Source organism: Mytilus californianus, unplaced genomic scaffold, assembly GCF_021869535.1.
Source record: "Mytilus californianus isolate M0D057914Y unplaced genomic scaffold, xbMytCali1.0.p SCAF_7, whole genome shotgun sequence".
Lineage (NCBI taxonomy): Eukaryota > Metazoa > Mollusca > Bivalvia > Mytilida > Mytilidae > Mytilus > Mytilus californianus.
In genome coordinates, this window is record NW_026262723.1 from 50609990 (window position 1) to 50623582 (window position 13593).

A 13593-nucleotide genomic window follows, 5' to 3' on the forward strand; every position below is an offset into this window, starting at 1 on the left:
GTAGTGTCTGACAAAAGGCGTTACTATATGATGATGTCCAGATAGGATCACTGGTTCTTTTTCACTAAGGTTTAAGCCAGATTTGACGATACAGCTTCCTACTCGGAGTAGTCCTTACTTGTCCAAAGGCAGATTGAGGTTGGCAATCGGTCTTTGCTTCGTAATAGGTTGTTATTTGCGAATGAAACTTATTTCTTCTCCGTGAACTTCAGGTCTTGCTGATTCCAGAATGAAATTTGCCTTATCCATAGAATTCTCCATAGGAGTCACAGATTTTGCTTTTGGTGACACAAGTGCTGTCCCTTGAGAGAAATTCATGAATCTAACAGTCTTGGTGCTGGGTCCAGTACACTCAGGTAATTGTATGGCATGCGTTTTTGCAACTTTGATATTTTTGGTCGTTATCTTGGCCAACTAGTTGATTTTCGTTCTCGAAAGCTATTTCCGGTCTCAAGGCAATAAGTCGTTCTTGTTCCGTAAGCAAGATGTAAGTCGTCTTCGTGCTGACTTCAAGCGGAACAGTTTGTTTATCAATTTGTGTATTTCCAATTATGACCCAACCAAGTTTCAACTTTTCGGCAAATGGAGTTCTGGGTGGTCCTAGGCGTTGTTCAAGGACGTGGTGTGCCTCTATAAGGTCTCTTCATATTAGCAGTAGAATTATGCACTGTTCATCAAACGGTGGAATTCTTGTTAAGGTCTTTCAAGTGTGGATAATGCAAAGTGTCTCCAGGTGTCGGGATTTCGTCCCGATTAATGGGAATATTATCACATTCAATTAATGTAGGTAGATCAAATTGTACGTCACCATGTACGGATTTCATGACGAAATCTCTTCCTCTTTTCCCGGAAGTAGCTACTCTGCCAGAGCATGTTGACAGAGTGTAGTTTACCGGTTTATCTCGGATGTCAAAAAGACTGAAGAAATTGGGCGAGGCAAGAGACCGGTTGCATTGGTCGTCAGTGATGGCATTAATCCGGATAGTTTTGTCTGTCTTGTCCTTGTGAAACACATCCACAGGTAATATCTTGGCACAAGATTTCTCACCCTTAGGATCTTTGTAGATCTCTGTGCAGGTTGAACTCACAGAGGTTAACTTGATTTCAGCTCACAGGTGGTGTGTCGTTGACTTCCACACTCGTTACAACTGATGCTCGCGTTGCAATTCCGACTTCTGTGTGTGGTTGTCTCACAGCACTTGTAGCAAACATTGTTTTGTCTTTAACAGTTCCTTGCGCTCCTCATTTGATTTGGCTCGGAACACTCGGCATTCGTTCAAGGGATGCTTTGTCTTGTGTAGGATACAAAGATCTTGTTGTTGACTGCTGTCTCCAAGTTTCTGTTCAACTGCCGTTTTATGGACGTTGATCTTAGAATACGGCTGAGGTGTGGACCTTAGCGCAGCACCTTTTGTAATTAGTGTAACATATGATTCGAAGTTGAACCCAGGATCGATCTTGATCTTGCTGATCTCTCTGATAAATGCAGAGAATTCCGTGAAAGGCGGAACGGCAACGTCGAAATTAGACTTATATCTTGAAGCCCTAGGTATCCACTTCTCCTGGAGTCCATAAGGCAATTTTGTCACAATTGGGTTTATTCCAGACGAAGAGTCGAAATAAGCCAGCAGACATCCCAGCTTGGGATTTTCCTTGTGATATTCTATTTCTGATAGAATATCAGACAATTCGTAAAGACGTGCGTTGCCCTTGTTCGTCAATGTTGGGAAATTGACAAGTTTGTTAACGAGAGACGCCTCTAACATTTCTGGAGCACCATACCGCTCGTCAAGTTTCTGCCATAATCTCTGTAGGCCTTTTGTAGGGTTGTTGGCATACGACGCTCTTTTGCTAATAGCATGTCTAGCAGACTCTGGTCCAAGCCACTTGATCAGTAGATCTATCTGTTCCGAGTCTGAAACTTGTAACTCGTCTGTGGCGTTTTTAAAGCTAGCTTTCCATGTATGGAAGGATTCTGCCCGGTCGTTAAAGTTTGTTAACCAGGAGAACAGCAGGTCCTTACTTAGGAGAAATATGGTCATCTCCGATGTAGGGTTGATTTGTTGCTGGTGTGCAGCAGGGATCTCTTCTGAAACGCCCTGTTTTTGGTGTGCAACAGAGATCTCCTCTGAAATGCCCTGTTTTTGGTGCGCAACAAGGATCTCCTCTGAAACGCCCTGTTTTCGTATGCCAGTTAGCTTATAAAGTAACTTCTGGTGACTTAGCAGATGTAGGCAAGACGGCAGGTGCTTGTGATGGCAAGTTCAATGCCGCGGATGGCACGAACTCTGGTGCTTCATGACTTAGCTCAATCGCAACAGGGGTTTGTTTTATCTTTTGAGGGCCTGTCACTTCCTGTACGGCAGTTGGGTCAAGATGATTATTGACGAAATCTTGCACACGTTGGAGCGGGTCTTCAGTCTTGTTAGGCAGATCGCCTAAAGCTTGGCTGTCGTCGTACTCTAGGATACGGGCCTCGGCTTTTGCGGCTGCAGCTTCTCTTTGTGCTTCTAGAATGTTCATAGCAGCCTTAAGCGCGGACTTTTCCGGGACCGCACGTGCGGCCTCCTGTTCAATTTGAGTTTTCCTGCGAACGGCCTCCTGTTCTTTTTGAGCTTTGATGTGCTCCTCCTCATGTTCAGTTCGAGCTTTCAGGTGAGCAGCCTCAAGTTCCATTTGGGCTTGCAGGTGTGCAGCCTCGGCAATTTACGTGTGGCTTCTTGTTCCGCTTCGGCTTTTCTACGTGTGGCTTCCTGTTTCGCACAGATGGCTTCTTGTTCTATTTCGGCCTTGATTTCTGATTGTCTGTACAGTGCTTTTTCCTCTCATACTGCCTCCTGCTTAAGGAGCGCGGCTTGTTTTTCGGCAAATGCTATCTTAGATCTAGCAGACTCTGCCTTGGCACGCTTCCTCCGTGCTAGGCTTGACATGCCAGAAACGTAAGAGCTTCCGCTGTGTGAGGTTTTTTTACCCTTTGATGTCTTCGTTTTAGTTGACCTAGCTTTTGTCAGTGCGAGGCGATGCTCGTGTAGGGTTTCCATGACCAGGTCTACTTTGGACAGACGAATATCTGATGAAAGATTACATGTGTCTATGTCCTTTAGACTGCCCAAGGTTCTGGTATTCGTCAGAAATTTCAGGTACTCGTCTGTGAGCCTGCGTTAATAATAATTTTGTCCTGTGCTGTTAGCAGTTGCCGGAGCTCGTTGGAAGGCGTGGTCACTTCCAATAACTGGAAATCTAAATCTGACCAGAGGGCCTCTAGCTCCTGACAGAACTTGTCATGTTTCTCTGTGAATGCTCCCTGATCTTTTTCCGTGAGTTCACGTATTCGCCTAGTCTCGGGATTTTCTTCTAAATGTGAATCATTAGACGGATTCTCGACAGGCTGTCCTGCACCCACTTGATGTTCCGCTCTTGCTTGGATTTCTTTATCTTGACACTCGGTGTCGTCTCTGCGTTCTGCATGATCAGAATCCATGTTTTCTGATCAACTAACGGATAGTTAGATTAGAATAGACTGTTGCCAACGTTAGCCTAACGTTGTTGGTTTGCTGCCTGGGACACACAAGCTGTGTTGCGTAGTGTCAAGGTAACAGCTACTAACGATGCTTCGTTGTATTTCCTGGTCAGGATACTTGTCGACAGGTTGTCGTCAATTTACTGTGGGCCAATGAATGGCGTTTTCTTGAAGGACACAACAGGAAGTTTGTAGCCGTAAAACTGACGTGGAGTGACGTTATATGTGAGACACAACAGGCAAGTTGTAGACTTTTTACTGTAATGGCCTGACCATTAAGTATAACCGACGATTGGGCTCAAGCAGAAAAGACTCTCAGGTGCTGATACTTTAATCAAGAACCAATCTAACGAATGGTAAAAAGCTGAAAATACAAAATGAAATACAATTTTACAATGTGTTTAATTAATGTTATGTATTGATGTATGAAATGTCAAATATAAATAATAGTACAGTCCATTGAACGCGAAATAAAGTTGCAATTATAAAAGTAAAATTTCAAGTATATCACGGATAAAGAGTTCAAATATGTGATGAACGGTTTGAAGGCATCAAATACAAAGTTAGTAGTGTATCTCACTCTGTGGTTAGCCACAAATTGTGTCCAAGATGACGTTTGTCTTAAATGTTCTCCAGTTCTGTCATGACCTTGCAGTTCAGTTCGAGTTACGCGTAAGAAAGGGAACAGGTAACGATAATAACGATATTTTGAAGTTCTCATACGGTTTAAAGATGAATAATCCTCCTAGGTCAGGAACACATAAACAGATTAACAATATAATCCATCGAACTATATAAATTGAGGAACGAGGTAACAGAATAATATAGAAAATCTTATTATAATAAGACCTCTGAAGATGCCAAATTAAGCAATTTATAGCACAACAATGTCAATTTTTATTTGTATTGCATACTAAATACAAAAATAAGAAGATGTGGTATGATTGCCAATGAGACAACTCTCCACAAAAGACCAAATGACACAGAAATTAACAACTATAGGTCACCTTCAACAGCCTTGATTAAGAAACTTGCTTATATGGAATCGATTTCTAACAGCGAAGACAACTATAGATGTAATTTATGCCAAGTTGTAGCATGAAACCTTGCTTAAAATAATAATTTGATAAATTTGCATGAAAAAAATATAAAGCGTTCAATACTGAGTTTTTCTAAATATGCCCATAGGTAGCAATATACAGTTAGGGAAACAAAATCAAAATGTACCTCATTAATTTTACCATCCCCGTTTCCTTGCTTTCTTACAAATTAAGCTGATTGTTTTTGTCATATATTTGCATATATGTAATCAATATCTTCCATAGATTTGATTTCCAGTAGTAAAAAATGGTTATATATAAAAAATTTTGGTGTATCAATGGCAACAATTTTGCATTTATTTGCTACAAGATATTGCAAAAAGGGGTGCGAAGATGTCACATATTTCATAAAAATTAGGCCAAAAGTAGAATTTCGATTCCTTGAGTGAAAACTTTTCTTCTTAAACTATTCATCTCATTTTTGCATAAATTTGCCTCAAAAAGTTCGTGTGAAAAAAAAGTGTTTGTAAACATTGCAATAATTTCTGGGCCTATGACTGGTCCGGATATGAAAATACGGACTGTCAAACAGAAAGTAGCCCATAAAACATGAAAAAAATCTCCTGATATTCATATAAACCCACTTAGACGGCTAAATTAGTCATCAGCTGTCTAAAAATGAATGTTATTGCACAATAATTTCCAAATTTTAAAAATCCACCGGGTCCAAATACGAAACCACACTCCTAACTGTGTATTGCTCTAAGGATGTTCTACCTTGGGAAAAGATACTTTAGCTGTATAGGCAAAACCTTTCGGAATTTATTTGGCCTTGTAACTTTTTTGATTCGAGCGTCACTGATGAGTCTTTTGTAGACGAAACGCGTGACTGGCGTAGAAAAATATAATCCTTGTATCTTTGATGGAGTTTGTTTTCACCACTTATGATACTAATGCTAATATCGAACATTTTTCACGCGCAAACGGATAGCCGAAAAAAAGACATTCTGATTAATATATATACCAAATTAGGGTAACGGTTCACTGAACATGGAAATGTGATAGGTTAATGTTTTCGATTAAGGAAGTATAATGTTTTGGTTTAAGGAAGGATAATGTTTTGGTTTAAGGAAGGATAATGTTTTGGTTTACGGTTTAAGGAATGATAATGTTTTGGTTTAAGGAAGGATAATGTTTTGGATTAAGGAAGGATAATGTTTTAGTTTAAGATAGTGTGTGATCACATCAACTTGAACCTTAGTACAAATGTTTATTTTTAAATGAATTGTTAAATATACATGATAAATTAGGGTTTCGGCCAAGATTTCATGGTTCACTGAACATGGAAATGTGAAATTGCGGGTGGGGTATGATGTCATATATTCTTATTTACTATTTTCTGGAAAACTGTAATAGATAGGAAAAAATGTTCAACAGTAAAACAAACATTATCAGCAGGATACGATCTACAATTAAGTTAAACGATTGACTTCTTGTAGTAGTTATTACCATTAAGTGATAATTTTTACTGCTTTAATGTTTTAATTATAAAACATTGTAGATAAAGAAAGCCTGTATACAGCAAAAGTTAGTAAAGGATTTCGCAGAACCCTATGTCTTGCCTGCGATTGCTGCCGTCAGTGTGAAAGTGTAAACAAACTCATCATATATATCAGGCTCAAAAGTTTGTACGCTATACGCGCGTTTTGTCTACAAAAGACTCATCAGTGGCAATCGAATCAAAAAAGTAAAAAAGGCCGTTGTAATGTTGACTGTAAAAAATGAGTCAGCAAAATACAGAAACAAACTTTTTTTAAGTGCTATTTCTTTATCTTGACGTTACACTTCTGTCCAAGTTTTATGAAATCAATTGAAGGTTGACAAATTTATTATGTTAAAAGAATTAATCCCAGACTGTTAATGTTAATAGTCCATTTATCAGTAAAATACTGAAAAATGAAAGAAATATTTCAAAATTTTGCACCAGACATCTCTTAATCATAAAAAAAAGATGCTGACAAAATTTCACAAAACTCTATGAAGGTTTGCCAAATTAATTAATGTGTAACAAACTTTACCCCGGACTGTATTTCACTTGTTTACTGCAAAAAACTAAGTCCTTTTATCAGTAAAAAAACGAAAATAAAAAAAAGCTTCTGTCCAATTTATTTTAAATTACATATAGGTTTGACAAAGTTATTGATGAATGAAAAAATCTAATCTTAGACTGAATCTTAATGTTAAAAAGATAGAATAAATATTGTCTTTCTCTGGATACTGTCTTTTGTTTATGAAAAAGCTTCTGTCCAAATTTCATAAAATTCCATCAAGGTTTATCAAAGTTATTGATGTCTAAAAAAATCTTTAACCAAAGACTGAACATAAATTTTGACGCCGCAGGCTCGACATACACGATCAAGATAAGATCTACAAATAAAGAAAATTAAAAAAACTGTTCAATTAACTCCTTATAGGCATTTGTGTCTATAACTAATGATTTCTACGCATTTCTTTATTTCTTTTATTTTGCAAATATCTTGGAAACTATAAATCTTTGGCTTTCAAGTTGTTTTTTTTTTTTTTTTTCCGATGAAGGTGCAGCGGACACACCAAATTATGAAGTGTTTCTAGCTCGGGGCAATACCGCTGCTGGTGTGATAAAAGTCATTAAAAAGTACCAGCCCATGCCAATCAAAAACTATGTGTTATTTGGGTTTCCTTATTTAGAAAAATGGGGTTATAATTTAGGATTGGTTTTCAATTTTATATTTTTTTACCTCGAGAATATTGGGATATCCTGCAATTTTGTCACAATTCACTACCAGTAGTGCCAATAAAAAATTTAGGGTAGACATTTTGAGGCATAAACCAGGTTAGATGGCCTAACCCTACACGCATTCAAGTATTTTTTATTTTTATTTTGGCCTCAAGCCACTGAAGTAATTTACAGCATACATTTTTTTAATTTTTCGTTGATGAAACTATTAGGTCTACTACCCAAGGCAAAGTTACATTAGATGCTTTTCGGTCATATATCTCCTCGAGTATTTAATTCTTGATATTTATTATATCCATCTATAAAACTTCAGATGATACTTTTATATATTTTTTCAGAGGAACCATATCAGATCACTGTTAACAGTTCAAGTCCAGCAGTTTTGGACTCTGTCATTAAATTTTCAGCTAATATATCAGCACTTGAAAAGGTTTTATCTTATAAAACACTCTATGTATATTTCTGGGTAAATACCGCCAACAAGAACACATTAACATCCGAAGCTAACTACACGTCAAGTATTGATATAGATACATTTTTGAGTTACGCTGTTAATCCTGGCGAATATCACATGAAAGTTACAGTTTACAAGAAAGAGAAAATATGGCCTTTTAACAGACATGTAAAAATAGGCCATGCTGCAACAAAGTTCATACTAACAGGTAAGATATTTTAGAAATTAAATGATTATGAAACACTATATTAGTCATATAAATGAGATAAGGCTATTGCACTAATATTACATACTAGCTGTTGGTTACATTCACCAGTGAACATTATGTGCTAGTCAAAAAAAGAAATTATAGGATTAAATGATCTATAGATATCTAGAAAAATTAAAATACAAAACTTTTCAAATACTTTGTTAGTATGCGTGTTTATAGGAGGTGTTAAAAGAAATTCAATGATCATTTTCAATTTTTAAAGTCATATGATACTTCAAATTAAAAAAAAATAGATGACTATGTTTTATATACTTGAAAGGCCAAGTTTTACTATGATAACATGTGTACATAGACTTTCCTTTAAAGTCATCTGAGTTTCTGTTGATTATAATGTAAGCAAATTATTGAACCAATGCATGCATATTTACTTAAATTAGTCCTCTGTAGACGTGTTTTTACATTTATTACGAATCCATAACGTAAAATCGACCAAAATATATATCATTCGGTGATTATTGATGGGAAACTTTGACTGCTAATTAACTTTCAGGTTATGGTGCCGAAATCAATTGATCGCAACCTTGATAAACAATCAACACAGAATAATGCAGCACGTGTATCATATGTGAGATGATAGAGTGGTGTTAGTATATATTCCTTGCTATAGGTGTCAGACCACTAATTCAAAATCCCTATCTATTCAACCAAATTTTGCAAATTTCACAGCTTTCTAAATATTTTAACTTAAGTTTAACTTCATACAAAACCAGGTTTATCCTGAATTGTACATGTATCATCTTTCTACATGCCAATTTTCAACCTATGTTTAAAGTCTTGTAAGGATAAACTAATGTTCGGAAGAAAAGTACTGCTAAAAATAACCCATGGTTTTCTGGAAATCTGAAATAAGTTAACTATGGAGCGCATTAATCCTCAATTTTTAATGCAAACTCATGGACAAGTAAATTTTAGCTCAAAATGGTCTACATATATTTCTCTTTCAACAAAAGTTCTGCAAATTTGTTGGTTAGTTTAGGTAAACAATGACATCAAAAGAACTATTTTTTTGTCAGGGAAGGGCTACTTTTACATACGTTCTAAATTGGAGTGGGTGAATTGGTCTGACACCTAACGAGACATAAAAGTTTATCAGAAGTCTTTTGTTTTGCTTTATTCTTAATCCTTGGTCAATTTGAAGTAAATAAAACCATATTTCAATATAATGCAAACTATATTCCAAAATTCACAGCTCAATTTAAACTGACTGTAATGTATGACTTTTATAGAAAATACTTGAATTTTAAATTCTGACTTCAGGAACATAAACTTTCAATATCAAGATCAATTTTGGTTGATTTTTCCTTGTTTGTCCTACTGCTTTAAAGACTTTTTACAACTTTTACAATGAGTTTAGTAAAAAATCAAAGGTATTGAAGAGTCAAGGAATATTGACCTCCCTTTTTTCATCAGGTGCCAGTAATGGACCAGTAATTCATCAATAATGCAGTTATGGTCATGAAACACTTTTTATTTACTATAAGTCAATAAAATCTAAGGTAGAAAACTTTCATTTGAGACAATTTATGGGATTGGGGTGGGTTCATGCAGTTTTTACATTAGGCTATGCTATCTGCAAGTTAATTGGAATGACGCAATGATAGAACGGGTAAAAATCAAATAATTTCATAAAATCTTCATGACAACAATAGTTTTTGGTAGTAAACAACATATGTTTTAATGTTTAATACCACAGAAACAAATTACTGTGTATTCATAACAATTTCAGACATTATCTTATATGAATGCATATAGTAAGGGTGGAAAAAGCTAAAAATAGCACAAATTCAGGTTTAAGGCTCTAATTTTGCAATATGGAATTTTTTGCCACAAAAAGGTTGAAAAGTGTCTACTTGCATCTCAATTGATCAGTTAAGACAAAAAAATCAATTGTGTACTTAATTTTTGCATTCACCGCTTTTCGCTTTAAAGAGACATAAAAGTTTATCAGAAGTCTTTTGTTTTGCTTTATTCTTAAGCCTTCGTCAATTTGAAGTAAATAAAACCATATCTCATCATAATGCGACTTATATTGCAAAATTCACAGCTCAATTTAAACTGACTGTAATGTATGACTTTTATAGAAAAATACTTGAAATTAAATTTTTGACTTCAGGAACATAAACTTCCAATATCAAGATCAATTTTGGTTGATTTTTCCTTCTTAATCCTACTGCTTTAAAGACTTTTTACAACTTTTACAATGAGTTTAGTAAAAAATCAAAGGTATTGAAGAGTCAAGGAATATTGACCCCCCTTTTTTTCATCAGGTGCCAGTAATGGACCAGTTATTCATCAATAATGCAGTTATGGTCATGAAACACTTTTTATTTACTATAAGTCAATTAAATCTAAGGTAGAAAACTTTCTTTTGAGACAATTTATGGGATTGGGGTGGGTTCATGCAGTTTTTACATTAAGCTATGCTATCTGCAAGCTAATTGGAATGACGCAATGATAGAACAGGTAAAAATCAAATAATTTCATAAAATCTTCATGACAACAATAGTTTTTGGTAGTAAACAAACTATGTTTCAATGTTTAATACCACAGAAACAAATTACTGTGTATTCATAACAATTTCAGACATTTTTTTATATGAATGCATATTGTAAGGGTGGAAAAAGCTAAAAATAGCACAAATTCAGGTTTAAGGCTCTTATTTTGCAATATGGGATTTTTTGCCACAAAAAGGTTGAAATGTGTCTACTTGCATCTCAATTGATCAGTTAAGACAAAAAAATCAATTGTGTACTTAATTTTTGCATTCACCGCTTTTCGCTTTAAAGAGACATAAAAGTTTATCAGAAGTCTTTTGTTTTGCTTTATTCTTAAGCCTTCGTCAATTTGAAGTAAATAAAACCATATTTCATCATAATGCGAACTCTATTGCAAAATTCAAAGCTCAATTTAAACTGACTGTAATGTATGACTTTTATAGAAAAATACTTGAAATTAAATTTTTGACTTCAGGAACATAAACTTCCAATATCAAGATCAATTTTGGTTGATTTTTCCTTCTTAATCCTACTGCTTTAAAGACTTTTTACAACTTTTACAATGAGTTTAGTAAAAAATCAAAGGTATTGAAGAGTCAAGGAATATTGACCCCCCTTTTTTTCATCAGGTGCCAATAATGGACCAGTAATTCATCAACAATGCAGTTATGTTCATGAAACACTTTTTATTTACTATAAGTCAATTAAATCTAAGGTAGAAAACTTTCATTTGAGACAATTTATGGGATTGGGTTGCGTTCATGCAGTTTTTACATTAGGCTATGCTATCTGCAAATACATGGAATGACGCAATGATGGAACAGGTAAAAATCAAATAATTTCATAAAATCTTCATGACAACAATAGTTTTTGGTAGTAAACAACCTATGTTTTAATGATTAATACCACAGAAACAAATTACTGTGTATTCATAACAATTTCAGACATTTTTTTATTTTAATGCATATTGTAAGGTTGGTAAAAGCTTAAAATAGCACAAATTCAGGTTTAAGGCTCTAATTTTGCAATATGTGACTTTGTTGCCAAAAAAAGTTGAAATGTGTCTACTTGCATCTCAATTGATCAGTTAAGACAAAAAAATCAATTGTGTTCTTAATTTTTGCATTCACCGCTTTTCGCTTTAAAGAGACATAAAAAATTATCAGAAGTCTTTTGTTTTGCTTTATTCTTAACTCTTGGTCAATTTGAAGTAAATAAAACCATATCTCATCATTATGCGAATTGTATTGCAAAATTCACAGCTCAATTTAATTTTACTGTAATGTATGACTTTTATAGAAAATACTTGAAATTTAATTTTTGACTTCAGGAACAAAAACTTTCAATATCAAGATAAATTTTGGTTGGTTTTTCCTTGTTTGTCCTACTGTTTTAAAGACTTTTTACAACTTTTACAATGAGTTTAATAAAAAAATCAAAGGTATTGAAGAGTCAAGGAATATTGACCCCCCTTTTTTTCATCAGGTGCCAGTAATGCACCAGTTATTCATCAATAATGCAGTTATGGTCATGAAACACTTTTTATTTACTATAAGTCAATAAAATCTAAGGTAGAAAACTTTCATTTGAGACAATTTATGGGATTGGGGTGGGTTCATGCAGTTTTTACATTAGGCTATGCTATCTGCAAAATACATGGAATGACCCAATGATAGAATGGGTAAAAATCAAATAATTTTATAAAATCTTCATGACAATAGTTTTTGGTAGTAAACAACCTATGTTTTAATGTTTAATACCACAGAAACAAATTACTGTGTATTCATAACAATTTCAGACATTTTTTTATTTGAATGCATATTGTAAGGTTGGTAAAAGCTTAAAATAGCACAAATTCAGGTTTAAGGCTCTAATTTTGCAATATGTGACTTTTTTGCCAAACAAAGGTTGAAATGTGTTTACTTGCATCTCAATTGATCAGTTAAGACAAAAAAAAAATAAATTGTGTTCTTAATTTTTGGATTCACCGCTTTTCGCTTTAAAGGAGTCAGACCACCAATTCAAAATCCCTATCTATTCAACCAAATTTTGCAAATTTCACAGCTTTCTAAAATATTTTACCCTAAGTTTAAATTCATAGAAACCAGGTATATTATTAGTAAAGGTTATCTTACCAATGTTGTAATTAGATCTTTGAATATAGTTTGCATTGGCACTAATATCGATTTTGTCATCAGCAAATTAAAACATAACTCAATTTGTATTCTTTTCAAACGGGATGTATAAAGACACACCGACGTTCATTTTGATCTATAAAGAGGTTAAACTCCTTACTATCCTACTGCCTGTCGATACATTTATTTTTGGCATTGCACAAGTCATGTCTTCTTTGACTGTCCACGACGTTAGAATACTAAATCCCTGGGATGTGTTTTAGTTGATTTTAGTCTGTCCATTTTGATCTATAAAGAGGTTAAACTCCTAACTATCCTACTGCCTGTCGATACATTTATTTTTGGCATTGCACAAGTCATGTCTTCTTTGACTGTCCACGACGTTAGAACACTAAATCCCTGGGATGTGTTTTAGTTGATTTTAGTCTCTGATGCATGATTTTTTATTATTAATTGTTTTTGGCTTTTTAAAACTAGCTGTCAGTAACTGCGAGTACTCTCAAATCGTACTTTCTTGTTTATTTGACCTGTTGATACTAATTGTAATGCTTTTTTGTTATTTAATGTTATTCAGGGTTATATCTGGTCTATATACCAGCTTTGATAAGTGTTTGGTATTACTATAAATTTTCACTTCGTACTATGCATGAACATCAAAATTATTTATTTTGTAAAAATATTTCCTTTCTCTATTTGAACTGTACACGTATACCTAACAACACAATTATTTTCATTTACCTGTGTTTAAAGTAATTGCAAATGGCTGATATTTTTGTTCGAGCATATTGTTTTTCTTAAATTGTTTAACATTTCATAGCGGTATAACATGTTACTTTTATTATTCTTCCCTTAGTTTATTTATTTTGTATTTACATTGTATCATAGGTCAAATTTATTTGTTC

At 34.4% G+C, this 13593-nt stretch overlaps 1 protein-coding gene across 1 annotated transcript in view; it reads left to right on the forward strand.

Moving 5' to 3' along the window:
• Positions 1 to 13593, forward strand: part of LOC127709717 (uncharacterized) — a 167310-nt gene that overhangs the window by 61853 nt on the left and 91864 nt on the right. Inside the window, exon 2 of the mRNA XM_052215381.1 lies at positions 7675 to 7998. Coding sequence (XP_052071341.1) covers positions 7675 to 7998 — 324 coding nt within the window. The remainder of the gene's footprint in view (positions 1 to 7674; positions 7999 to 13593) is intronic.